The 26911-nt window shown below is 60.3% G+C and overlaps 3 protein-coding genes and 1 non-coding gene across 5 annotated transcripts; 3 read left to right on the top strand and 1 right to left on the bottom strand.

Moving 5' to 3' along the window:
* Positions 1-1311: 1311 nt before the first annotated feature.
* WDR18 (WD repeat domain 18) lies at positions 1312-7912 on the top strand. Its single transcript, XM_071727705.1, has 10 exons — positions 1312-1576; positions 2056-2166; positions 3350-3483; positions 3849-3990; positions 4463-4606; positions 4815-4879; positions 4995-5119; positions 6354-6520; positions 6757-6825; positions 7030-7912. Exons 1-10 carry the CDS (start codon positions 1367-1369, stop codon positions 7159-7161), a joined length of 1299 nt encoding a protein of 432 aa, XP_071583806.1. The 5' UTR covers positions 1312-1366; the 3' UTR covers positions 7162-7912.
* A 1148-nt stretch (positions 7913-9060) lies between these two features.
* On the top strand, positions 9061-15021 carry GRIN3B (glutamate ionotropic receptor NMDA type subunit 3B). Its single transcript, XM_071727939.1, has 10 exons — positions 9061-9736; positions 10112-10710; positions 11093-12134; positions 12211-12356; positions 12530-12645; positions 12854-13005; positions 13153-13317; positions 13456-13523; positions 13606-13908; positions 14395-15021. Exons 1-10 carry the CDS (start codon positions 9278-9280, stop codon positions 14435-14437), a joined length of 3093 nt encoding a protein of 1030 aa, XP_071584040.1. The 5' UTR covers positions 9061-9277; the 3' UTR covers positions 14438-15021.
* Positions 15022-16069: 1048 nt separating this feature from the next.
* On the bottom strand, positions 16070-26449 carry TMEM259 (transmembrane protein 259). 2 transcript variants are annotated; one of them, XM_071727695.1, is made up of 11 exons: positions 25738-26449; positions 23171-23437; positions 22702-22870; positions 21311-21421; positions 20676-20798; positions 20247-20347; positions 19382-19439; positions 19008-19091; positions 18382-18514; positions 17927-18026; positions 16070-17093 (listed from the first exon to the last, which is right to left on the bottom strand). In XM_071727695.1, exons 1-11 carry the CDS (start codon positions 25969-25971, stop codon positions 16332-16334), a joined length of 2142 nt encoding a protein of 713 aa, XP_071583796.1. In that variant the 5' UTR covers positions 25972-26449; the 3' UTR covers positions 16070-16331. The 2 variants fall into 2 exon arrangements, with proteins under 2 accessions (XP_071583796.1, XP_071583797.1); XM_071727696.1 differs by having other exon boundaries at positions 22756-22870.
* Positions 26450-26728: 279 nt separating this feature from the next.
* LOC139788320 (U6 spliceosomal RNA) lies at positions 26729-26835 on the top strand. Its single transcript, XR_011722840.1, has one exon. It is a non-coding gene; the product is annotated as a U6 spliceosomal RNA (small nuclear RNA).
* The last annotated feature ends 76 nt before the right edge of the window (positions 26836-26911 follow it).

Genomic DNA, 26911 nt, shown 5'->3' with positions numbered 1-26911 from the left:
TAGTGAGTTTTTGCATTTGTACAGTCACTGTTTTGGGTTGGTTGGTTGGTTGGTGTTTTGTTTTTTTTTTTTCTAATTATTTTTATTCTTTTCCTCTTCCTTTTCCCCCATTCCCCTGCCCCCCCCCCCCTTTTTTTTTTTTTTTTTTTTTTTGAGAGCATATTACCTCCCACCTCTTTTTTCTTTTTGCATATCGATTTAAAAAAAAATAATTAAAAAAAAAAAAGGAAAAAAAGCTTAAATCAGTTTCTCTGGGGTTTGGAAAGAAAAAAAGGACCGGACACAGCTGCAGCTGCATTGACCCAGCGTGCATATCTTAACTCAGGTAAAGAAAGAAAAAGACAAAAAAACCACAAAAGACAAAAAAAAAAAAAAAAAAAAGAAAAAGAATAAAAACCACATTCTACCTCTGAGAGCGGCGGCCTTGGGTGCACCCGGGGCCCCCGGTGAAATATTTCAGTTTTGCAAACATTCAGGTATTGAAACTTTTGATTATTAAAAAAGGAAAGAAAAAAAAAAAAAAAAAAAAAAAAAAAGATAAAATAAAATAAAAACACTGAAAGTTTACATTTTATAATAACATTATTATACAGATTGTATTTAAACTTCAGAATATTTAAGACAATTGTAACCCTGTAAAGTTGATGAAATATTAAAAAAAAAAAAAAAAAAAGTGTTGTGGTCTGGAGTTTCTGTCCTGGGAGTGTCTCTGGAGTTGTGGGGTGCTCACCCAGTGCCTGTAGGGCTACGAGGTGCCCCCCCCGGGGGCTGGGGGTGCCTATAGAGTGAGTCTTGGGGTGTCCATCGGGTCCCTATGCAGTGCCTATAGGGCTACAGGGTGCCATGGGGTCTCTGGGGGGAGTCTATGGGGTCCCTTTGGGGGGGGTCCATGGAGTCCTTATGGGTGTGTTCATGGGATCCTTATGGGGGGCCCCTGTGGGGAATCCATGGGGCCCCTGTGGGGGTGTTCATGGGATCCTTATGGGGAGTGCATGGGGTCCCTATGGGGGTGTTCATCGAGTCCTTATGGGGGGTCCCTATGGGGGGCCCATGGGGTCCCAGTAGGGGTGTTCATGGAGTCCCTTTGGGGCCCCTGTGTGGGTCCCTGTGGTTGTGGGGTGCGCACAGAGCTCCGTGGGGTGTCCGCGGGATGCTCAGAGGGTCCCCCCAGGCTGGGGTGGTCCGGGGGGGGGGGCTGCGCGGTGCCCCGGGACCGGTGGGACCGCCAGGCCGGGGGGGGTCGCGCTGCTCTTCCCGCCGGGCGATGGCGGCGCTCTGGGCGGTTGTAGGGGGCCGGGGAGGGCGGGGCTCGGGGCGGCGCTCTTGGCGGTGGCCGCGCTCTCTCTGGCCCTGGCGGACCGCGAAGATGGCGGCGCCCATGGAGGTGGCGCTGGTGTCGGACGCGGCGGGGCCGCTCTGCAACTGCTCCGTCTGGGAGCTGCACTCGGGCTCGGCCCTGCCCGGATACCGCGGCGGTAACAGCGGCCCCCGCGGGCTGGCGCTGCTGGGCAGCGAGCACCTGCTGGGGGCCCAGCTCGGCAAGAGCTACATCAACGTCTGGGAGCTGCAGAGGAAGGTACCGGCCCGGGAGGCCTCGGCTCGGGGGGTGGCCCCGGGCCCCGCGGAGACACCTCCCCGGCTCTGAAGGGATGCGCCGGGCTTCGCTCCCTGCACAGCCTCTGTCTCAGGGTGGGGGGAGAGTCTCTCCCCATACCAACCTCCCCCCCTGTCTCCGGACAGACCCTCCGGGGCCCCTCTCTCCGTGCCCCCCCCCCCCCATCACCGTGGTCAGATGCCCCCCCCTCCCTTCACGGAGCCCTCCCGGGGAGACCCCTCAGTTCCCACCTCCCTCCGTGGGGTTTGCACAGACCCATTTGGCTCCTCCATCCTCCTCCTCTTCAGCATCGACCCTGAGCTGTGGTGGTACCAGTGTGGGCTGGGGACACTCTGGGGACACTGGGGACACGGCTCACACGCTGCCTCCCCCCAGGGTCTCGTTTCCCCTCCCCTGCCTCAGCCTGCACTCAAGGGTCTCTCTGTTCTTTCTGCCCCCAGGACCAGCTCCAGCAGAAGATCATCTGCCCCGGGCCTGTGACCTGCCTGACAGCTTCTCCCAATGGGCTCTACATCCTGGCAGGGGTTGCTGAGAGCATTTACCTGTGGGAGGTGAGGAGGGGGCTGCTGGCTGGGTCTGTGAACCCCTGTTACTGGGGCTGGGGCTGGCTGCTTGGTGGCCTCGTGGGTGTGCAGGTCATGGGGCAGCTCCCCAAAGCTCTCCCAGGAGGTGCTGGGTGAGGTTTAGGGCTTTTTGTCCCTTCTGTGGCCAAACCAGTGTGGGAGGCAGGAGCTGAAGGAGATTTCCTTGAGCACCTCTTGCACACTTTAACCTAATATCTGTGTGCAGCTTGTGATCTACATTCTGCAGAGACTGCTGGGCTCTGGTCATCAATCTTTCTGTTCTTAATTAGTGCTGGTTTGGTCTGGGGAGTGCACCTCATCCTAAGCACTTCACTGAAGGAGCAGGCTCAGTCTGACCCCCAGGATTTAGCACCACAATGTCATACCCAGAGAGCTCTGTCCTGGGGTGTTTCTGAGCCTTGTGACCTGGGTGGCTCTGTGGTGATTTGTCAGATTTTTCTTTTTAGAACGTGCTGGTGGCAAGGTTGGAAGGAAAGTCCTCATGAGGAATGTGGGGTGAGGGCTGCAGTGTGGGGGAATTCTGGGCTCTGCTGCTCTGATCTGGGCTCTGCTTGGCCCTTGCTGCCTCCCCCCAGCCTTGCCAGCAGCTGCCTGGGTAGAGGGAGCCTTGGAGACTCTGTTTGGAAACCACAGAACTGGAGAAGATCCCACGAGCCCTCGTTTTGTGCTTTCCCTCTTACACCACTTTTCTCCACTGAGCTGCAGCTGGGGTTTATTTTTAGGCATAATTCAGGCAAGGAGAGGGAGTTGATTCTGTTATTTGACACAGGGCTCCTTCCCTGCCTCCTTCTTCCCTCCCTTACCTCAGTTGCTGCCTTTCAACAAGAACAGCTCCACTTTTAGGGACCTCCTTGTCCACCTTCAAGTCTTCGTTGACCCCAGACCGTGCAAACAGGGACAAAGTCTCAGGCTGAGCGTGGCTTTTGTCAGCCCCACAGCCACCACCTGAGCTGTGGGAGGCTGGAAGAAGCCATCAGAGTAATGTGACAGTGAACAGGGAATCCCTGCTGCAGCTTTGTGCCCTGACCAGAGAAATGGCACTGGCATCATTGGAGTTAACAAGGGCAGAACCTCCTCAAACTGTGCTGTGGTGTTCTGGGGAATCTCAGTGCTTCTTCCTGAGTTTCCTCCTGCCCTTTCCCCCCTGTAGGTCTCCAATGGGAACCTCCTGGCCATCCTGAACAGACACTACCAGGACCTCACATGCCTCTGCTTCACTGATGACAGCAGCCACTTTCTCTCGGGGGCAAAAGACTGCCTGGCCCTGGTGTGGAACCTCTACAGGTAACACTGCTGGGGACAGGGACAGGGACAGGGACCACCTGGGTGAGGAACATCGGAAGAAGAGCTCAGCCACCACTTCCTGGAGGCAGAATCAGCTCTGCCTAAGCTGGTGGTAAAGCTGGTGGTGAGGAGCCTGTGCCCTGTTGTTATCCAGGGAGGTTTTTCCTGGTGTCTCATCTGTTTTTCTCATGCTGAGACATCTGGCTCTGACTTCTTCCCTGCTTGGCAGAGCGGGTTGTGTCCCCTCCTCTGGGACAGCAGGCTCAGCAGTGGCCCCTGTCCTCAGTGTTGCTCCCGTGGAGGCAGAGCCTTGGCCACCTCCTGACACCCACCCTGCTCCAGCCCCCCCTCTCTGTCACCCCCAGTGTGCTGCAGGCAGAGCCCTCCCAGATCCCCGACCCCCGGCACGTCTGGTCCCGGCACAGCCTCCCCATCACCGACCTCTGCTGTGGCTTTGGGGGGCCCCTGGCACGGGCTGCCACAGCTTCCCTCGACCAGACAGCCAAGGTAGGGAGCAGGGTTGGGCTGCAGAGCTCTGGGGGGAGGGAAGGAAAGAGGGGAGGAGGGAGGGAGGGCTGCAGTAGCTGAATTTCTTGGCTGCCTCCTCGATGACTCAGAGCTGCCAGACCTAATGGTTTCGCCTCTCCAAACCCCAGCAGCTTCCCTGCACCTGCCCCAGGGCTGGGTCTGGGCTTGCTCTGCAGTCCCTCTGCCCTGGGAATGTTGGGGTCAGCTCCTCTGATCCCCTCCCTGATGTCCTTCAGTCCCCAGGGATAGGGAGTGGAGCCTGCAGTCTGCTCCTGCCCTGCCAGGGCTGTTCTGGAGCTGCCTGGGAAACTTATCTCCAGGTCACGAGGAGGCTGAGCTGGGCCCTGCTGTGGTTCTGCTGTGGTTCTGCTGGTACCACCTGGCAGCCCACCTCAGGGTGTTGGTCCAGGGTGATATTGGGCCCCTGATCTCCTTCTCCCTCTCCCTCCAGCTCTGGGAAGTCTCGTCTGGGGAGCTCCTGCTTTCCGTCCTCTTCGACGTGGGGATCATGGCTGTGACCCTGGACCTCTCTGAGTACCACATGTTCTGTGGGGGCATGGATGGCTCCATCTTCCAGGTTGACCTCTGTGCCTGGGTGAGTGTGTGGGGCTGTGGATCTGCTCCCTGCCACCCTTGGCCATTGTCACCTCCCCACCTACGTGACCCGTGTGGCCTGGGGTGGTGTGGGAGGGCCTGGGTTCCCCTGTGCTCCTCTGCCCCCTCCAGACACAGGGATGAACCTGCTGGCTTCAGTCTTCTGAACAGCTCTTTCCCTTCTTTCCTTCCTTCCTCCATTCCTGAAGCCGGTCCAAAGGGACCGGACCTTCCAGACAGAGCGGGAGAACGGGAAGGTCTTCAAAGGGCACAGGTGAGGGAGCAGACATACCTGCCAAGCCCTTCTCTGCCCTGTCTGCCCCCTCACCAGTTTCTGTCGGTCCTGGGGGGGGTCATCCCGAGTTTAAAGTTCCTCTTCCCCATTCCAGGAACCAGGTGACGTGTCTGTCTGTCTCCACGGATGGCAGCCTCCTGCTCTCGGGCTCACACGACGAAACAGTCCGGCTGTGGGACATCCAGAGCAAGCAGTGCCTGAGGACAATGAATCACAAAGGTAGGCATGTCCTTATCTTTGGGATCCTTGGGATCCATTCCTCCTGGGCTGCCCGGGGCCAATGCTGTCTCACTTCAGCTGCCCTGAAGCTGCCCTGGGCACTCTCTGCTGATTACTTCACACCTCCGGGAAGGGAAGGGCAGAGGCATTTAGGGACTCCCTCCCTGTCTGGAGGAATGTTTTGACCTTACCCGTGTCTGCTGACAACCCAAACCCCCCCTGTGCTGCTGGGGAGTGACTCATGGATCTCACCCTGTCGCTGAGGACATCCAGGATCCTCCTCCTTGTTTTCCTCAGGGAGCAGTTGCCCCACATGCACCCGAGTGCCCGGGGAGGCTGTGTCTGGAGAAGGGCCTGAGCCCGTGACCCCAGTGAGCTCGTTAGCCCTGAAGTGAATCCAATATAAGCTGAGATCTGTGAGCTCAGCCTGATGGCTCAGGTGAACCCTACAAACAAACCTGCACAGGCTCAGCCCAGCAACCCAGGATGGGGAGAGCAGAGCAGGGGGGGATTCACGCTGGGCTCAGCACTAGCTGGAGAGGGAGGTGATGGCACAGGAGCCTTTGTCTGCCTCAGAGGTGGTTTTTTCCCACCTCTCTGCAAAGACTGAGAGCCTTGGGTGGCTCCAAACCCTTCCAACCCCCCCTCCCTCCTCCTGCACCTTTCCCTCTGCAGCAGCTCAGGTGCATCTGGATCCTTTTAACCTTTCCCTTCACACTGTTGAGTTTGTCCAGGGGAAGATGGATGGCTGGGGATTTATTAATGGTGACAGAGCTGCTCTGCTCACACTCCAGGCTGCTGGAGGGGTCTGCAGGCAGTGTGGGAGGTTTTGGGGGGCTGGGAGGGGGTTGTGTCCGATAGGGAGAGGTTTGGGGGGTGGGAGGCAGCAGTGGGGTTTCTCCATTGAGCAGGAGTTTGGAAGGGGGGGGGGTCAGAGGAGGCTGCGTGATGGAAAGCAGCAGCCTGTGTGGGTAAATGCAGTAATTAAAGCACTCATTAGCTCTGGCAAACGAGAGTGTGTGATGGATCATTGCAGGAGACAGCGAGGAGAGTGGCCACTGCTGATGTGCAGCCCAGGCTGTGGAGCTGCAGGGGCTCAGGCTCTGCCCAGCAGCTGGGGGGGTGGCAGGGGGTCTGGCAGCTGCCTGTACCCTCTGCTTTCGAGGTGCCAGGCACAAGATGACCCTGCTGGGGGGGGGGAGTCTGACCCATCCCCTTGTCTTGTCTCCTCCAGGTCCGGTCACAAACGCCTTCATCGTGCTGGCTCCAGCCAACATGTTCAACCCAGATGGGAAGCCCAGTGTCCCCCTCCCCAAATTCAGCAAACACCTCCAGGGCACCGAGAGCAACGACGAGCAGGAGACTGAGGGGGTGACACTGCGCCTGGGGCTCCACCAGCAGGTGTGGGGATGGCAGAGGAGGGGGAGATTGGGGGTGGTGTGGGCTGGAGGGTGCAAAACTTCTCCTCCGTGCTGCCCCACTGCTGGGGCTGCCTCGTTGCTGCTGGGGAAAATGTCCCTGGGGTTCCTCTACTCGCAGCACAGTGCCAGGGAGAGCAGCACACAGGGCTGGGGGTTTCTTTGCCTCCTCCAGCCCCCGGGTCTTCTGCATCCATGTTTCCTGTCTGGTCCCTGCAGGACTCTGGGGAGAGCTACCTGGAGAAGGCAGAGAGGATGTACTCACAGATGTACTCCACAAGGGAAAAGGTGAGAGCTGCTCCTGGGCTGGGGATGATGGGTGAAGGCTCGGGGGAGGAATGGGCCCTGGGGTTGGCAGTGGAGGGGCTGCAGTTGGAGGAGGAAGAGGACAAAAGGGTTTGGGCTTCGCTGTGTCCAGGGGATCACTTGCCTCCTCTCACTGATGTGGGACCCCGCTGCCTGAACCTTTTCCACGGTGTTTTTCTGCCACAGAATCTGGTGGGAGATCAGGAGCACCTGACGATCCAGGTGAGCGAGCTGGAGGAGGAGGTGAGCACCCTCCGGAAGATCAACAAGAACCTCTTCGACTTCTCTGCTCGCATCATCACCAAACCAGCCAAATGAAGAGGCAGCCCCCGCCCTCTCCGCCTCTCCCTGCCCCTCCCTGGGGAGGAGCCCACCCCCCACGCCAGGAGGTGACGGCGCCGGAGCCTCTGCCCGGTGCCACGGGAGCGGGACCCGCGGGGGCTGCTGCCTGCGGGGGGCACAGGGACCCTTCCCCCCCCGATTTGCTGCTGGGAGCGGCCGGCTCCGAGGGAGGGGCTCAGGAGGCAGCTCCTGCTCTTTTCCTGTCTCTTCCTTGCCCCCTTTTTTTCGTTTATTTTTTTTCCTTACTTGACCCTGCAGTGCAGACAGAAAAGTGTTGGTTTTTGTTTTTTTCTCTTAATACCGGTTTGAGATTGGATTTTGGGAGATCCCTTCTGCCTGTCCTGCTCTGGGAATGCTGCTCAGCACCACAGGATCCCTCCCAGCCCAGATCCTGCTGTGGGATTGTTCTGTCCTGGGACAGCAGGGGCTGAGCAGCTCCTGGGGGTGCCCGGGGCAGGGTGGGTGCTGCTGGGGACAGGGTGGGGGGGTCCCTGTGCTGGTTTTGGGGCACTGGGCTGACTTCCTCGGGGAGGGTCAGGGGGGCAGCAAGGTGCTATTTCCAATCTCCTAAATTCACAATTTATATATATTTGGATCCAGCTACTTGGTTTTCACGGTGTTCTGTGGACTGGGCCTTTTGTATTGTCACAAGCCTGGCAGCGGGGGTTGTGGGTTTTGTTTAGGTTTATTTTTTACATAAAAAAAAGACTTGGTTTTTATAGTGAAAGATGCCTGAGGTTTTTCTTCAATGCCTGCTGGGGGGTGGAGCTCAGTGACCCACCTGGCAGGGAGCAGAGCAGGGACTTCGGGTTGGAGGGAACCCTTGGATGGAACCAACCCCCCCACCCCCACCCCCCCTGCCCTGTTCTGTACAACAGGAGCCTCGGAGCTGATCTAATGAGCTGATTTAAGGTGCAGTTTAATTGGCTGCCTGGTGCAGGACGGGCTCCTGCCAACTCCTGCCGATGCTTTTATCCTAATGAGCCACTCACTCCACTGCTCCCACCCCAGCAAACACCCCCCCTCCTGCTGTGGGACCTCAGCCCGGGCCGGGGGCTGCAGGGTGAGCCTGTCCCTTCCCTATGGAGAGCCCTGAGACCCCCCCCAGGCCTAGCCCACCCTTCCCAGTTTGTCCCAGTGTCTCCTAATGGTCTTGGGATGATGGGTGGGGACAGAACAGGAGGGAGGATGGGGGCTCCCCCTCCTCTGCTGCACGGGGGTCGGGGTCTGGGGGGGCTGTTTCATGGCAGGAGGCAGCACTCAGCTACAAGTGGGGCAGAGCTACTGGGAAAGGAGCTGCTGGGGGCTCTGGGATGGGGACCCTGCTCCAGGGGGGGGCCATCACCCCCAAAATGAGGCTTCCAGCACTTCCCCTGCCCTGGCAGGATTCCCTCTGCCCCCCCACCCCCAGCCCATCTCCGCAGGGGAATTCATTAGCTGTGACTCATTACATTTCTCAGGGATCAATATCTTTTGCCAGCTGGTTTTGGCTCCACCGGTCGCTTCCTCTGGCTTATTAATTTCCCGGCGGCTCCGTCCCTCTGCAGCTCACAGTCCTGCTGGTGCCGGGGAGCCCCCCCGGGCCGTGCTGTGCCTCAGTTTCCTCAGTGCAGATGAGGAGGATGATCCCCCCCCTCCCCGTCCATCCCTGCTGCGAAGCTGCTGCATGTCCAGCCGCTCGCCCCCTCCCCACCCTGCGGGACGGGACCCCTCGGAACCCCCCGGTCTTGGGGCTGCGGCTCCGATTGCGGAGGGATGGAGGGGGCGGGTCAGGGCATTTACCGGGAGGGAGGAGAATTTACGGCTCCGAGCCCGGCTCAGCAACAGCCCAGCGCTGGCCGTGGGCGCCCGCCCGAAGGAGGAGGAGGAGGAAGGTCCCGGCGGTCCAAAGGCAGCGGGGACCCCCCGGCAAGAGCGGGGGTTCCTTTGCTGGACCTGGGGGTGCCTCGCAAAGCAGCACCAGTCCGGGGCGGCCCCTCCGGACCCTCCCGCTCCGCTCGGGGACGGGGCTGGCGAGGACCGGGGGTGGAGGCTGCCGGCCCGCCCCCGGCCCGCCCCGTCGGGGAGCAGAGCGGCGGAGCCTGTGCGGGGCATGGGGGGGCTGCGGGCTCTCTGGCTGCTGGCGGCGGTGCTGGGGGCGGCGGGGGGGCACCCCCAGCCCTGCCGCGTCCCGGCCCGCACCGACCCCGCCACCGGCCCCGCCGTGAGCGTGGGGGCTCTGCTGCCGCCCGCCGTCCCCCCCCGCCTCCGCGCAGCCTTGGCCGCAGCCGCCGGCACCGGCGGGACCCCCGGCCCCGGGGGGCGTCTCGGGGGGGCGGAGCTGCCCCATAACCTCAGCCTGGAGGTGGTGGCGGGCGGTCCGGCGACGCGGGACCCGAGCTCGCTGGCGCGGTGGCTGTGCTGGGCGGTGGCGGGGCGCGGGGTGGTCGCGGTGCTGGCGCTGCCGCGGTCCCGCCGGGAGCTGCTGCAGCTCGATTTCCTGGCTACTGCCCTCCAGGTCCCTATCGTCAGCCTCCCGGAGACCCGCGGGTCGCTGCCCTTCCGAGCACAGGTGAGACCCGCACCGTTCCCCCTCCCTCCCCCCATGACTGCTCTGCCGGCTCCATCCTTGCTCCCGTTCCGGCTCCATTCCACCCCCGTTCCCATCGCCATCCCGGCTCCATCCTGACCCCCACCACAGCTTTATCCCAGCCCCATCCTACTCCAAGGCAACTTCCCTGCTCTTCCAGCAGCCCCCCGGGGTCTCCTCCTCGGGCTGGTCCCTGAGCACCCCTCTGCTCACGGGTGGGTGCTGGGTGAGGGGAACCTCGGGTGGGACGGAGCTGGGAGCACAGGGAGGCTCCGGGGAGGGAGGGACCCTTCCTGCTGCTGCCTGCGGACCCTTCCCACGGGCAGGGGGGCAGCCACCACCACTCTGTGTCGGCAGAGCCCTCTCCACTTCCAAATGGAGCGGCAGAGCTCGCAGGAGACGCTGGTGGACGTGCTGGTGAGCGTCCTGGAGGCCAACGACTGGCAGGAGACCAACCTGGTGTTCTGCCACCCCTGGGATGTCTCCGGCTTCCTCAGCCTCTGGACCCGCCGCTCCCGGCTCTTCCTCCGCACCGTCCTGGACCTCGGCTACCTGGAGGAGCCCGGGGCCACCCGCTCCCTCCGGCAGCACCGGGAGCGGTTCCGGGCCCTCTCCAGCCCCGTGCTGCTGCTCGGCTGTGACCTGCGGCGCGCTCGGTTCATTTTCCAGGCGGCCGAGGAGTCGGGGCTGCTGCCGCAGGAGTCCCGCTGGATGCTGGGCTCCCCGCTCAGCGCCGGCGAGCTGCAAACCGAGGGGCTGCCCCTGGGGCTTCTGGCCTTCGGCGAGGCCAGCCGCCCGCCGCTGGAGCTCTTCCTGCAGGACGCGGTGGAGCTGGTGGCCAGGGCCATCGCCAGCGCTGCCCGCGTCCACTCCGAGCTGTCCCTGCTGCCCACAGCCCTGACCTGCACCGACCGGCGGCGGGCGGGTGGCGAGACCCCGGGGCTCCTCCTCTCCCGGTAAGGAAGGTGTTGTGGGTGCCCATTTCCTGCTCCATCACCTCAGGGTGCAGCGGAAGGGGTCGAGTGTGCTGGGGTCCGAGTGTGCAGAGCCCCGTGTGCAGCCCCCATTGTGGGGCTCAGCCCCCTCCCCCCTTCCCTGGTCCCCACTGCCCTCCGGACACGGTCTGTGCTGCCTGTGGGGGGACAGATGTGTCACTTCACATCTCCCGTTGCTCTATAAATATTAACACCCCGAGCTGCAGGGTGTTAGGGCCTCATCCTGCTCCTCCTCCCTGCTCTTGGCTGGACCCATCTCTGGCACCTCCTGCTCCCTGTCCCTTACTCCCCCCTGCCCACATCCCTGGTGATGCTGGAGCTGTGACCTGCTCCCTCCCACCAGGGTCATGGCCAACACCTCCTTCCAGGGCCGGACGGGGCCCCTGCGTGTGGAGAACGCGACGCTGGTGCGGCCGGAGCGGCTCTACCGGATCTGGAGCCTGCGAAGGGACTCACGGGGGGACCCCACCTGGGTGACGGTGGGCACCTGGCACCACGGCACCCTGGAGCTGGAGCAGGGTGCCTGGCAGAGCCACCGCCAACACCAGAGCCCTGGCGAGGGGCCCCGTGCCAGGCTGCGGGTGGTGACGCTGGTGGAGCATCCCTTTGTCTTCACCAGGGAGGTGGATGAGGATGGGAGCTGCCCCGCCGGGCAGCTCTGCCTGGACCCTGGCACCAACGACTCAGCTGTGCTGGACGCCCTCTTTGAGGAGCTTGGTGCTGAGAATGGCTCAGTGCCAAGGGAGTACAAGAAGTGCTGCTACGGGTACTGCATTGACCTGCTGGAGAAGCTGGCTGAGGACATGGCCTTTGACTTTGAGCTCTACATCGTCGGCGATGGGAAATACGGGGCCTGGAAGAACGGGCGCTGGACAGGGCTGGTGGGGGACCTGCTCAGTGGCACGGCCCACATGGCCGTCACCTCCTTCAGCATCAACTCGGCACGGAGCAAAGTCATCGACTTCACCAGCCCCTTCTTCTCCACCAGCCTGGGCATCCTGGTGAGAACCAAGGACACGGCGTCGCCCATCGGGGCCTTCATGTGGCCCTTGCACTGGACCATGTGGGTGGGCATCTTCGTTGCCCTGCACACCACAGCACTCTTCCTCACCCTCTACGAGTGGAAGAGCCCCTATGGCATGACCCCCCACGGCCGCAACCGCATGAAGATCTTCTCCTACTCCTCAGCCCTCAACCTCTGCTATGCCATCCTCTTTGGGCGCACCGTGTCCAGCAAGACGCCCAAATGCTGCACAGGCCGCTTCCTCATGAACCTCTGGGCCATCTTCTGCCTCCTGGTGCTCTCCAGCTACACGGCCAACCTGGCGGCCGTCATGGTGGGGGACAAGACCTTTGAGGAGCTCTCGGGCATTCACGACCCAAAGGTAGGAGGGTGTCCAGGCTGCGTTCATGGGGGTGAGGTGGGGCCGGGGGTGCTGATGCTCTGGTGCCCCCTTCCAGCTCCATCACCCCTCACGGGGCTTCCGCTTTGGCACGGTCTGGGAGAGCAGTGCTGAGGAGTACATCAAGAAGAGCTTCCCCGAGATGCACGAGTACATGCGGCGCCACAGCGTCCCCACCACCCCTGCCGGTGTCACTATGCTCAAGTGAGGGGTGGGGAGGTCACGAGAGGGGGGGTGTCCTCTTGCCCCTTCCCTGCAGGCTGTGCACCTGCACCCCCACTTCCACCACCCCACCCCAGTGAGGGGGCTCAGGCTGGGGGTTCCCTCCGGAAGCGGGGAGCAGCCCCCTCCCTGAGGGTGCCCCTGTGCTGGTGCAGGACAGAGCCCCCCAAGCTCAACGCCTTCATCATGGACAAGTCACTGCTGGACTACGAGGTGTCCATCGACTCCGACTGCAAACTGCTCACCGTGGGCAAACCCTTCGCCATTGAAGGTTGGGGGGGGGAGGGGGGAGCTGCAGCAGGGTGGGGGGGTGTCTGTCCGTGTACCTGATGGATGTGGGTGTGTGCACACACGTGTGTGCTCTGCTTGCAGCTGGGGCCGTGCAGGGTGGGGAGGGTCCCATGCCCTGGGGGTACTGGGATGGGGTCTGTGCCCCCCTGCCCCAGCTCTGCCGCTCTCTTTCCCCTCACCGGGCCCAGGTTATGGCATTGGCCTCCCCCAGAACTCGCCGCTGACCTCCAACATCTCCGAGTTCATCAGCCGCTACAAGTCCTCGGGCTTCATCGACCTCCTGCACGACAAATGGTACAAGATGGTGCCCTGCGGCAAGCGCGTCTTCGCTGTCACCGAGGTGCGGGCAGCCCGGCCCCTGGTTGGGAGAGCTCTGGGGAATGTTGACCTGCCCTCCCCTCCCCTTCCCTCACTTCCCCTCCCCTTCCTTCCCCTCTCCTTCCCTTTCCTCCCCTAAGCCTGTCTGATACCCCCGTGTCCCCCCCAGACCCTGCAGATGGGCATTTACCACTTCTCGGGGCTGTTCGTGCTGCTCTGCATCGGGCTGAGCGGGTCCCTGCTCACCTCGCTGGGTGAGCACATCTTCTACCGCCTCGTCCTGCCCCGCATCAAGCGCAAGAAGAAATTCAACTACTGGCTGCACACCAGCCAGGTGGGGCTGCTGCCCGAGAGACCCCCCCCCGGGGGCTGCTGCTCCCACTTCCCTTGCACAACCTCCGGGCTGTCACAGCCCCCCCGGTGGCCCCCAGACCGCGCCCCATCCATCTCACCCTTCCCATGTGCCCTACAGAAAATCCACCGGGCACTGAACACGGGCACGGAGGAGCAGAAGAGCCGGCAGCTGAGCTTGGAGCAGAGGTAGGGCTGGGTGCCCCCCCTCCCCTCTTCCTGGGGGCACAGAGGGACCTCCCAGCTCAACCCTTCGCCCCCTCCCCAAAAGGTGCCACCTCCAGCCGGGGCAGGCGGTGGGGCAGCCCTGGAGCACCCTGCGGAAGGAGGGAAGGCGAGTGCGCTTCCAGCTCGACAAAGCCCCCGCCCAGGGCGAGGGGTCCCCGCAGACCCCTGGGACCGAGCGGGCGCTGCAGCCCCCGGACAGGGCGGCGGGAGAGAGCGAACTGCGGGAGCTGGAGGGGAAGATCCAGGAGATGCGGGAGCAGCTGCGGGCGGCTCTGCTGCGGCGGAGCGAGCTGGTGGCTGCGCTGGGCACTGCCAGGAGTGGCCCCGAGGAGCCCCGGGAGCAGAGGTGACGTGGGGCAGGGGGGTCGAGAAGGGGCTGGCAGACCCCCGAATATCCCTGTGAACCGGGTAGAGCAGAACCCCCGGCCCGGCCGTGGTGGGATCAGGAGCAAAGGGATGAGGGACGGGAGGGAAACCGGCCCTGGAGTGGCTGAAGGGGGTCCTGGGCCTTCAGCTCCTCCTCAACCCCCCTGCTCCCTCCTGCGGGTGATGGGGGGCTCAAAGTGCAGGGGGTTATTCTGGGGGGGTCCTACAGAACCAGGGCACACTGCAGCAGGCAGTGCCTCCAGCCAGGCTGTGCTTTTAAACCATGTAGATAAAAGAGGGAGACGAAAAAGGAAAAAAAGAAGGAAGAAAAAACAAGCAAACAAAAAAAAACCAACCAAAAAAAAATCCAAAACCAACCCAACCCAATAAGTCTCAGGTTTCTCTTCCAGCTCTATCCAAAGTGCAGCAAGGCTTGGGGTGTAACCCTTCCCCTCCCTCCACCCAGGGACCCCCCGGCCCAGCCCTGCCCAGCCGCGGCACAGCAGTAATGGTGAGGATGAGGATGATGATGAAGAGGAGGAAGGTGAGGAGCCCCCGGCCCACACGGATGTGGCAGCAGGACAGGGTGGCATTGAGCCCATGGTCGGGCTGAGCCCAGAGCCAGCTCCAAGGAGCCCTCCTGGGGCAGGCGCTGAGATGGGCGGCACCAGTACCGGCACCAGTACCGGCACCGGCCCGTGGCTCAGCCCCCACCGGGTGTGGAAAAGCCCCTCGGGAATCCAGCAGAGGGAACTCAACATCCCCCGAACAGCCCCGGGAATTCAGCGCCCCTGGGACAGGGCCGGGGGGAGGGCAGTGCCAGCCCCTCCAGTGACACAGCGGTGACACCTGCACTGCCACCCCCCTCCGAGGTGTGAGGGGGGACAGGGGGTGACCCCCAGGGGGGCAGCAGACCCCCGAGTGCTGGACTGGCTCTGCCCACCCCTCTCCCCCCCCTCCCCAGGATCCTCGTTCCCCGCAGGACACCAGAGCAGCCCTTAGAGGTAATATTTATTATTATATACAAACACATTTTTGTACATTAATTAAATAGAATGAACTCTACTCTTCATTCATCAAATCATTTGGTTTGCTCCCCCCCACACCCCCTCCTCCCCCCCCCCCCCCCCACTCCTCTGAAAAGCCTACGATTATTCTGCACTCCCTGGCCCATCCCTGGAGGCAGCAAGGGGGCTCCGAGGCCCCTTCCCGGGAAGGGCGGTGGCAGGATGGGACACGCTGGTCACAAGCAGCTCCCCCGTGCCCCAGAGCAACACCCGGGGCTCCGAGATAAAGAGAGAAAAGAAAAAAAAAAAAAAAAATGGGGCACCTGGCTGGGAAATGCAGAGAAAAGTGAAGTGAGGGGCTGCGAGCTGCTGTGGTGCTGATATGGAAACCACAAATGCACAAAGGAGCCCCCTGAGGACTCCAGGGGACACTGTGGTGGTGGGGAGGACAAGGCTGAAGTCAGGGACCCTCCTGCTGTGCCCCAGTTCCCCCCACCTCACCTCCCAGCCCTACCCATGGCCACTGTGCTCCCCCCCTCCCCGAGCATCACTCTCCTCCCAGCCCACTCCCACACCTCTCCCCCTGCAAGTGTAAACCCACCCAGAAGCCCCCCGGGGAGCTGCTCTCCATCCCACCCCCATGGGTGAGGGGCTGGGCACAGCCAGCTCCACCTCTGCTGCCAGGGAAAAATTGGCTGAAATGTCTTGGCTTTAGTGTTTTGGATCTTTGCTGAACCCTCTCATGCACAGGCTGAGGCCAGGGGAAGCTCCTCTCTCCTCTGGGCTGGGGCTGAGCTGTCCCACAGAGGGGACAAGGCACTGAAAATCCAATCAGGTCACCCAGAGCAGCCTGGTGCAAGGCAGAGCTGCTGCCGTGTCCCCCTCCCACAGCCACCTGTCCCCTCCCACCAGATGTCACTTAAGAGCCTTTGCCTGTGGCCAGGAGCCCCCACTTTCTGCCCCACACACATCCAGGAGAGGCTAAAACCCCACGGCCCCCCCCAGGGAGAGCTCCTCCCCGGGGCTGCCAGCACAGGACTCAGCCCAGGGATGGAAGCTCTAACCCAGAGATGGCAGCTCCCACCCCCCCAAACCCACTGACTGAGACAGGGGAGAAAAAAGATGGGGTCAAACTGTGGTTTCTGCTTTGGTTATTGGCCAACTTTGCTCTGGCATGAGCAGATCTAGTGTCTGGGGAGGGTCATAAGCTCCTCTTCCCCTCAAGGAGCAGGGAAGCTCCAAGTTTCTCCCGTGGCTCTCCCTGCAGCTGCGATTCCAGTCCAGCCACTCTGCTGCTGCGAAGAGGAATTAATGGGTTAAGGATGATGGTGAAGTGAGAAATAGAAACAAAGGAAATCCAAACGTCTTCCTGGCAGTCCAGAGAAGTCACAGAGACTCAGGACAGGCTCCTCGAGTCCGGCTCCGAGCACGCTCTGGAGCAAGGTGTGCTGCTCTCTGCTGGGGCTGGGCAGGGGCTGCTCTGTCCCCGCTCCCCGGGGTGCCTGTCCCGAGCAGTGTCCTGGGCAGGGGCCGGGGGGCTCCCTGCCACCTTGTCCTTGTCACTAGGCCTCGCTTGGCCGCCCGAGCCCTCGACAGACGCAGTCTGCTGGGGAGGGGAAGGGCCGGGGGGCGCGGACGGAGCCCCCTCGGCAGCCACCGCGGGGGCTGAGGTGACTTCGATGGTGATGGAGCCCACGGCCGCCTCGGGGTGGTCGCTGCTGACCCTGATGCGGGCAACCAAACCCGAGGCAGTGGCATCCTGGGGGCTCCCGTTGGCCACGGCTTCGTGCACCACGTTGGGCTCCAGCAGGCTGGAGCTCAGGTCAGAGAGGAAGGAGGCTTCGGTGACGATGGCCGCGGTCTCGGCCACCCAGCTGAGGTCGCTGCCCACGGAGGTGGCGGCGGCGATGACGCTGGAGGCCTCGGCGGGAGCCAGGGCAGCGGGGCCACTGCTGTCCCCTGGGGGCCCGGGGGTCAGGGGGGCCCTGCGTCCCCCAGCCTCGACGGGGGCAGCTGTGGTGTTGTTGTTGAGGTTGTCCTGGAGCGTCGTCTGCGTCCCCTGCCCCACCTGCTGGTTCTGCAGCAGCATCTCCTGGATCCTGATCTGCTGGAGGATGGCGGGCAGCTCGTAGTGGTGGAAGAAGTAAATCATTGAGTGCTGGAGAAGGCAAAGGGAAAGGAGTCACTCCTAGGGTGGGCTGAGGGCCTGCCTGAGGAAACCCTGCTGTCCTCTGGCTGTCAAGGCAGGGGGGACGGGACTGGGCTGCTCAGAGAGCCCGAGGTTATCCCAAAGGTTGGAAAGATTTATCCCTTCTGCTATGATCCCTGCAAGCTGCTGTCAGAGCTCCTTTCTGAATCCAGTCCAACTCCCTTGTCCTGGCTGAGAACAAGGAGGGCTCAGGTAGCTCATGGTCAGGTCCCTGCTCCACCCCTGCCACAGAGAACAGGACAGACCCACAGAGGGAATCCTGAACCAGGATCCTGGAGATGTCCATTTGGAGCAGGCCTGGCCAGCACCTTCCCTGCACAGACCTGAGCCACTCTTCAGCCTCTGCACAGGAGGATCCTCCATGGGTTTCCTGCCAGCAGGACAGGATGGAAATCCTACCCTAACACCTTCCAAAACTCACTCAGCATCAGCCTGCTGTCAGTCACACAGCTGCTCTGGAGCCAGTGACCACACAGCCCTGCTGCTCAACAGCCTCCTGCTGCTGTTCCACTTCCAAACCAGGGCTTATTTCCATCTCTCACATAAATAAAGATTGCTGCCCAGACTCAGCTGGACAAGAAGCTTGATCAAGCCCAAACTGCAGGTGATTTCCTCCCCTGTGCTCCTGCTGGCAGTGCTGTTAACATCAGCAATGCCTGAGCTGCAGCCACAGTCAGGCAGAGCCTCTGGGGCAGGAGGAGTGACTGAGCCCACACAGTGGCACCTGGCTGCACGTGGCTGGGGGCACTGACATGCAGCAAAAAAAAGTGACAGCCACTCACCTGGATGAAGAGCCAGGAGGTGACAAGTGCCAGGCTGCTGTACTGCCCGTTGAAGCGGTAGTGGTAGGCATAGAAGGCAAAGTGGTACAGATAGAAGAACCTGGACAGGAAGGCAACAAACATCAGGGCAGGGCAGCAGGAAGGACAAAGATGGGTTTGGCTGTGAGCTGGGGCACTCTGCACAGGGTGTGCAGGCTCCAATTAACAGGTAATTAAACTGCCTGGCTATGAACAGGGTAAACCAAGGGGCAGGAGGAGGCCTGAGGCGACTCTTGACACCCAGGCACAACCCAGGTGGAGCAATCACACTCTGGGCCTGTGAGGTGCAGGGCAGGTCCCAGGGTGACCCGGAGAGCAGAATCCCTCCTGCCTGGGAGGGCTGGCACAGATCTGAAGCTGCCTCCTCCCATTGGAGAGAGGGACAAGGTGGGAATGAGGCCCCAGCCCCCTGGTACCTGAGCCAGTGCCTCTTGCTGGTGTTGGTGTGGCAGCAGATGGCATCGTACTGGTCAGCCAGCCACACGATCAGGATGATGTAAAATGCAGTGGTGGTGTCATTGAAGAACTCTGACATGATGGCCTCCATGCCTGGGGACAGAGGGGACTGATGTCAGCAGGGCTCAGGGTGACACCAGCTCAGCCACGGGGAGGCAGGGGAAGGAGCTCTGTCACATCCAGAGCTGGGGACACAGCAGAGACCACAAAGGAGGGCAAACATGCCTCACTGCTGACAGCCATGGCCAGGGGATCAGCTGGCTCTGAAAGCACAGTTGGGTGGCTCTGGTTGCTTATTTTTTTTTTAAATTCGAACTGCACTAATGTAATGTGGGCACAGAAGTGTGAATCTGAAACACACGAAGGTGACAAAGCTCCAGTTTGTGTGATTTCCAAATGAGCTGCTTTTCCAGGGGACCCAGAAGGACAATGCAGCTCACTGTGCCATCAAATTCCAGAGCCTTCCCCCTTGTGGTGAGCTGACACACCAACCACCTGCCCTGCCCAGGTCAGAACAGGAAATTGGATTTTCTACAGCTCCCGAAGGGACTTGCTGCACATGGACAAAGAAAACCCATGTCCTTACCTACTAGGGCCAGAATGACAGTGAGGAGGGGAGCTGCAGGGAATGCAATTGTCATGTTCATTTCCAGCATCTGTAAGAGGTCAACTGCAGGAAGGAAAACACAAGTGACACTGAGTGGCTGTGGGGCCAAGGAACTCTCCCACCCCCAGGTTACCCCCATTTTAAGCACAGCAACCCGCAGTGAAGTCCACTGCCCCTGTCCCCAACACCTGTCAGGAGACAGATGAGCTCTAGGGGGCAATGAGAGGGGCACAGGGGGATGTACTCCCTCTGCTGTGACACCCAGACCCTTCAGACAGCAACAGCCATGGGACACAGAGTGCTGGAGCAGGCAGAGTGCCCAGCACACCCTCAGCCCCTTAGAAAATCCTTACCTATGAAGACAAAGATCTGGTGGTGTGAGTAACGCAGGAGCATGGAAACAGAGAGAGTCTGCAGGGGAGAGGAGAGGCAGTGTTAGAGCTGGGGGGGTCTGGGGAGACCCCTCAGCACCAGGCCAGGGCAGAGGCCAGCACAGGCAGACTGGGACTTGCTGTGTTCCACAGTGAGCTGAGCACTGCCCACGCTCCTTCATCTGAGCCACACACACCCACCTCCCAAAGAGCAATTAGGACTTCACAAACAGCAATTAATTTTTGTATTAGTGCAGTGAAATAGACAGTAATTTGTTTGTAAAGAGGCAGATTTGGAATGTTTGAGCAGGGGCCAAACCAAACAGCAGCAGCAGAGCTGGATCTGGGGATTCTTCCCGTCCTGCTCTGTGCTCCTCCCAGCAGTTCACACCTCCCCAGAAGCCCTCAGCTCTGCTGCAGTAGGACAGACAGACACAGGGACAGACAGACACCCAACACTGAACACAGGCTCAGGTATCTCTTAGGATCTTGTCTCGTGCAGCCACCCCACCTCACACAGTCACAGGAGTTTTATCTTGATCACTCCTGGTGAATTAGCGAGGCCTGTTCTTAAAAGTCTCACAGGACAAAAATCTGCACCCCGTGTGTTTAACCACACTCAGAGACTCATGAATCTCCTCTCTGAAAACAAAACCACCACTTCAGCCTATTCCTGCTCCTCTGTTTCACTGTTAGGACTTTAAGAGCCCGCATTAAAATAAACAAAATGAACCCGGAGTAGAACCTGGTACTCCCTGGGCTCTACAAACAGATAAGAGCTCAAGGCCTGGGCTGTCACAGCTCACACACATGCAGTCCAGGCACTGCCCAGCTCCTGCTGACTTACAAATATGACCATGATGACAAAGGCTGCCAGGTAGGATGTCCTGGCCATCCACATGCTGACGAAGCGGTAGTGCTCCCCAGACACCACATTGCGAAGGAAACCTGGAGACAGAAACCAAACACAAACACAGCAGCTTGGTCTGAGGAACCCACCAAGCAGGAACAAGCTTCCAGCACCTTCTGAAGGAAAAGGATCTGAAACACCCCCTCAGAGCAGCACCCTGAGTGCTGTGCATGCAATAGGTGGTGGGAAATGACGTTTGCAGCCACCTCTCCCCTCCTGGTTTTGTTCTGTCCTTGGCAATCACATCTCTACACAACACAGGGGATCTGTTCCCTGCTCTGGAGGTTAATCAATAGTCAGAAGATGACGTTTGTGTATCCACAGAACAAACACCCAACTGCTCTGCACAGCTGCTGGAAGCCTTACCTTTGTTTTCCTCGTTTTCAGCTAAAGCTTTGACACTTGACATCAGGATGTCATCATAACCCAGGAACTCATCCAGCAACAGACGACTGAACCTGTCCCCAAAGCACTGATCCCTGGTAGGATCTAGAGAGAAGACAAAAAAAGCCATTCAGAACATCCAGACCTCAGGCCACAGGGATGGTGTGGCCAGCAGAGTCCTCTCCTCACTCCCCCACGTGCCAGCAGAGCCTCCAGCCCAGCTGCACTCCAGTGTGAGTGGCAGTGGTAATGACACCCAGCCTGACTGCTGCACCAGCTCACAGGAATGGAGACTTTATTTCTGACTGGGATGGGTTCTAAGGGAGCAAATCCCAGGAGAGAAAACAGAGAGTGCCAGCAGATCTCAGTGTCACCCCTGGCACAGCACCACCACCTCTTCCCTCCTCAGTCAGGAAACTGGGCTGGCTGGACCAGCTTCCCCTCGGGCAGCTCCCACTCACCCCACGCCGCTCTCCTGAGTGGAAAATGAGCGCCATCAGCTGCCAGTGACTGCCACTGCAGGGCTGGAGAGGGGACAACCCCTCTGGAGGGGCCACATGCTCACCAGGACTCACCATCACCACCACCTCCCCCAGCAGGGTCAGTGCCAGACTCACCCAGGGTGACCACCATGACGGGGATGCTGAGGCGCTGCCGGGTGCTCTGGGAGAGGCGCAGGAACCCGTACTCCAGGGAGTACTCCACGATGTACTCCTCCTGTGGCCACACTGAGGGGGAGGGGGCTCAGCTGCAGGCTGGGCAAAGTTACAGAGAGAAAACAGCACCCCCGACCCTCCCTCCTTCTCCTCCTCCTCTCCCCCTTCTCCTCCACATTCTGGCAAGAAGAACCAGCAGCGGGCTCCAGGGTCCCGATTTAAACCCAAATCCCCCCCAGACCTGCAGCCCCTTCCCCTGGAACCTCCAGGGAAGCCTCAGGGCAGAGGGTTGTCCAACCCTGCCCACCTGACAGCCCCCAGGCCACTCGGTTCCTGTTCTCATCTCTTGCTTTCCAGATTGTTTGGGAAAACGTCAGGAAAAGGCACTTTGCACCCGCCGAGGGGGAGGTAACCACAGTGACAGTGACACAGGACACTGTGTGACAGAGCCACCTCACTGAGGGCTGACACCCAGCCCCCCACTGCCCTCTGTGCCTGCTTCATCTTCCCTTTCCATTATAGAACAAATTCAAGCTCAACTGGGAACAAAAATGGTTAAAGAGCAACACAATGATCACTCCCTTTGCATCACAACACGTTTTTCCAAGGAAACAGTCTGCCTAAACATCAAATGAGGGGTACACACAACCACAGGATGGTTTGGGCTGGAAGGGACCTTAAAAATCATCTGGTTCTAACCCTCCTGCATGGGCAGGGACACCTCTCACCAGGCCAAGTTCCTCAAAGCCCCAGAAACCTGGGAAAAAAAAAACCTAAGGTATCTGGAACCCATTTGAAAAGATGGATTTTTTAAAATATATTTCCTTCCCTGCCCATTAGAAACAGATGTTTTCCAGCACCAGAATTTCATTTTCAATAAAACAAAGCCACTAAATCTCCCTCTGGAGTTCAGGAGCCATCAGCAGCTGCAGAAGGGGCAGGACAGAGCATGGTGATCTCCTGAGTGATGTGGGGCTGCACCTCCCAATCCACCACAACCTGCTGGGTGGCTTGCAGGATTAATTCACTATTTGAAGGAGCAGCGTTGACTCAGGGACCCAAAATCCACCCCAAACCCTGTGAGGAGGAGGAGGAGGAGGCACGTGCACTGTCAGCATGGGGATCCCTGCAGACCTCCAGAGGATGGTGAAGAGGGAGAGTGACATTCAGCTGAGACACCAAGTGCTGTCACCACAGAGCCCAAGGCTGATTTTATAGCCCAGACAATCCCAAAGGAAAATGCCCCAGGGGAGACATTTCAGGTGACTGCAGGAAGGCAAGAGGAAGGAGATGGGCAGGGAGGAGGCAGAGGCAGGGAAAGGGGAGGACAGACAGCAGTGAGGGGTCTTTACCTGCTCTGGCTAGCATCTCAAACTCGGACACAGTCTCCCGCAGAGGCTGCATACCTTTAGTGGCTGCTTCACTAAATGACAACTCCTGAGTTTCGTTGTGGGGCAGGGCCTCAGTGCTGCTCACCTGGGAGGGCTTGAGGAACACCTTGGGCTCGATATCCAGCTCAAACTGTTGGGAAAAGGCAGCAGGGAATGGTCACACCAGCACCTCCCTGCTTCTGCCCTCCCTCCACACCCCCTGGCCCAGACCCCACCTCCAGGAGGAGGAGGACAAGAGGCCACTTTCTCAGACTTTACTCTCTGTAGTAAACCACCAGAGGCTAACGTGGAGACTCAGGAAGAGCCAAGGAGCACACCCTGGTTCCAGGTGGCCCAGGGACCACAGCAGGACACGGTGTGCACAGGATGACTGCAGTAACCAACCAACCAACCAACTCCTCCCTCCACACACCCAGCAACTCCTCTTCACCTTGACAGAGCTGTTTTCAAACATATCCACGGTCATTTCCTCCTCTTCCTCCTCCTCTTCCTCAGCCGTGGGTTCGACCACCATTCCTGGGAACTTCTCCACACCACAGAACTGCAGGAAGATGGGGGCTCTGCTGGAGTTACGCTGTATCTCCACCCTCAGGATGCCATCCCGGGGCCACTTGTCCCTCACGTGCTCCAGGCAGTTGATGGGAGAGCGGGAAAAGGCGATGTGGATGTACGCGAGGATGAAGAGCACGAAGAGAGCCTGGAGCAGCCAGGAGAGAGCATCAGCACCAACACCCCCACCACAGCCTCCTCACACACCCCTCGCTTCCAAACACCTCTTCCTGGCCCTGGAAAGGTCCCACACCACCTCGAGTGGGAAGGTCCCACACCACCTCGAGTGGGGGGGTCCCACATCAACTTGAGTGGGAAGGTCCCACACCACCTCGAGTGGGAAGGTCCCACATCACCTCGAGTGGGGGGGTCCCACATCACCTCGAGTGGGGGGGTCCCACACCACCTCGAGTGGGAAGGTCCCACATCACCTCGAGTGGGAGGGTCCCACATCACCTCGAGTGGGGGGGTCCCACATCACCTCGAGTGGGAAGGTCCCACATCACCTCGAGTGGGGGGGTCCCACATCACCTCGAGTGGGAAGGTCCCACATCACCTCGAGTGGGGGGGTCCCACATCACCTCGAGTGGGGGGGTCCCACATCACCTCGAGTGGGAAGGTCCCACATCACCTCGAGTGGGGGGGTCCCACATCACCTCGAGTGGGAAGGTCCCACATCAACTTGAGTGGGAGGGTCCCACACCACCTTGAGTGGGAGGGTCCCACATCACCTCGAGTGGGAGGGTCCCACACCACCTCGAGTGGGAGGGTCCCACATCACCTCGAGTGGGAGGGTCCCACATCACCTCGAGTGGGGGGGTCCCACATCACCTTGAGTGGGAAGGTCCCACATCACCTCGAGTGGGGGGGTCCCACATCACCTCGAGTGGGAAGGTCCCACATCACCTTGAGTGGGGGGGTCCCACATCACCTCGAGTGGGAAGGTCCCACATCACCTTGAGTGGGGGGGTCCCACATCACCTCGAGTGGGGGGGTCCCACATCAACTCGAGTGGGAGGGTCCCACATCACCTCGAGTGGGAAGGTTCCACATCACTGGGTGAGGGCTTTTATGCCTTCCAACCCCACTGCTCCCAGCATCAGGCAGCTCCAGCACTGCTGCAAAACCCAATCTCCTCCTCCTCTGAGCAGAGCTGCCACCAGCACGTGTCCCAGCACCATGTGAGGTCCCCACAAACCAGCACTGTCCCCAGAACACCACACCACAGGCAAACTGATGGGTGAGGAGGCTCCAAAGCATGCTGAGAAAACCAGGAACACACCCGTGGCTCCCAACCACTCCCTCCCCAGCACAAACCCCTTCCTGATGCTGCCTGGAGCAGCCTGCCCAGCTTGACAAAGGCAAAATAAAACAAACCTCAACAACAGGGAGGAGGAGAGGCACCAGCCCAGGGCAGAACCAGCAGCTCTACATCTGAGCCAGCACTGCGAGGAGGTGGAGCTGGGAGAACATCCCCACTCCTTGCTCCAAGGGACAGCTCCAGAGCCACACCAAAACCAGGCTCATAAAATCTGTTCCCTACAGTGCAGGTGGTGAACCCAGCAGGACATTCCCCACGGCTGCCCAAAGTTCCCAGCTGGAAGCTCCAAGAAGCAGCAGGCAGCACTCACACACTCACCTCCCACCTGCACCAAGGGCTGCTGCTTCCTAACCAAACACACTTCTCCTCTCTAAAGATTGCTCCTGACCTATTTGCTATGAATAAACAAGTTGGTAAACACCACATCTGCAGAGGAGCTGCACAGGAAAGTAAATCAAACACCTCCCTGCTGGCAGGGGGAGCTGGCAGAAGCAGGAGCTGTGTCAGGGCTGGGTGAGCAGCAGAGCTCAGGACCAGATCTCACCCTGAGCACAGCACGGGGGCCCTGGGAATGCTCTGATCCCCAGCAGCAAAAACCACTGCCAGGCAGACCCCTCACTCTGCCCCGCAGCCTCAGCACCAGCCTGGCCCCAGCTATACAACAGGGGAAGAGAAAAAAAAGCAAAAAGAGATGTTAAAACCTTGTTGTGTGGCACTGGGACGCTGTGCAGGCACAGCCAGGGGTGCTGATGGCTAAAAAGAAAGGAAGTTAAAACAGGGTTGTGGGTTAATGCTTCTAGAAAAGACTCCCACAAAACACTACAGTTAAATATCTCGTGTTTGAAACTATCCAAAAACAGAGATTGCTTGAAAATGGAAACAGAAACCCCTCACACTCCTGGGCCTGACCCTCCCCAGCCTGGTAAGTGGCTCAGGGCTTGCTTCTTAACTCCAGCCCTGCTCTCTGGGCACCCCAGGGGTCCCATCTTTCTGGCAGACAAGCAGCCCACAGAGCTCAGCCCGGCGGCCTCCAGCAGAGCCAAACTTTCAGGCGTTTGTAAGGAAAGGGATGAAAGGTCAGGGCGGGCAGAGGAACGCCCACTGCTCCCTGAAACGCTGCCCCTCACCTTGAGGAGGACGAAAAACTCGAAGACGCGTCGGAAGGAGGGTGGGAAGAGGCGAGCGTAGGTCACTGCCATCTTGAAGAAGAGCGCGTGGAAGAGGCGATCCCGCACATTGATCAGGGGGTTCTGGTTGAGGTTGGGGTTGCGGACCCCGCGGTTGTTGCCCCCGGCAGCTCCACCGCCCCCGTTGTTGTTAGCCGGGTGGTGGTTGTTGGCGTTCGGCTGGTTCTCAGACATCCTGACCCCTGTGCCGGCAGCCGAAGGGCGCTGGCGGTGCCGTTCTGGACCGGGGGGGGATGCGGGGCGAGGGGCCCGGGGCCGCTCGGTGCGGGGGTCCGGGCGGGCGCTGCCCCCGTCCCGCTCTCCTCAGGGGTGGCCGCCCCGGGTCGGCCTCGGACGCCTCCGGAGCGGAGGTCGGCTCAGTCCTGGCGGGGCCCGGGCCAGGCTGCGTGGCTTTGCGGGCTGCTGTCTCGGCGGGGCCCGGGAGCGGCGGGGCCCGAGCAGGCCCGGCGGGGACGCGGCTCCTGGGCCGGCCCCGCGGCCATGGAGGGGGAAGGGATCGGGTCTGTCACCGGGGCGGCGCGTCCCGGAGCGCGGCTGGGCTGTGTCGGCCCGGCCCGGCCCGGTGCCGGTATCGGTATCGGTGTCGGTGCCGTCCCCTCACCGCCCCGCCGCCATCTTCCTCCGCCGGCACCCAGCGGGGCGGGAACGCGCCTGCGCGAACGCCGCGGGGAACGCCGGGACGGTGGCGGCCGCTCGCCGGCCCCGCCCTCGCATGCAAATGAGGGGCGTTTCCCGGCATGCACCGCTCAGCCCCAAAGCGCCGCAGAACTTGTGACAAAAAGGACGATTTTACGTTAACGCAAAAATACAGACCGAGGTCTCTTGAGGGAGTGGATTGGTGAGGAAAGAGGCAGGCGGCTGGCTGCCCGCCATGACTGTAAAATTTTGGCTGCATGGAGGTTTAAATAGTTTTAGCGCCGCCCATCAGTTCGTGCTCGCTTCGGCAGCACATATACTAAAATTGGAACGATACAGAGAAGATTAGCATGGCCCCTGCGCAAGGATGACACGCAAATTCGTGAAGCGTTCCATATTTTTTTTCCCCCGCCTCAGGAGGAACCCCCTGGCTGAGGCCGAGACCCCCGCACCACCCCCCGCAACGGGGAAAGGGGGA

The sequence above is a fragment of the Heliangelus exortis genome, chromosome 28 (assembly GCF_036169615.1).
Source record: "Heliangelus exortis chromosome 28, bHelExo1.hap1, whole genome shotgun sequence".
NCBI lineage: Eukaryota > Metazoa > Chordata > Aves > Apodiformes > Trochilidae > Heliangelus > Heliangelus exortis.
Note: the sequence above shows the minus strand (reverse complement) of the source record. Positions and strands in the feature narration are given on the sequence as shown.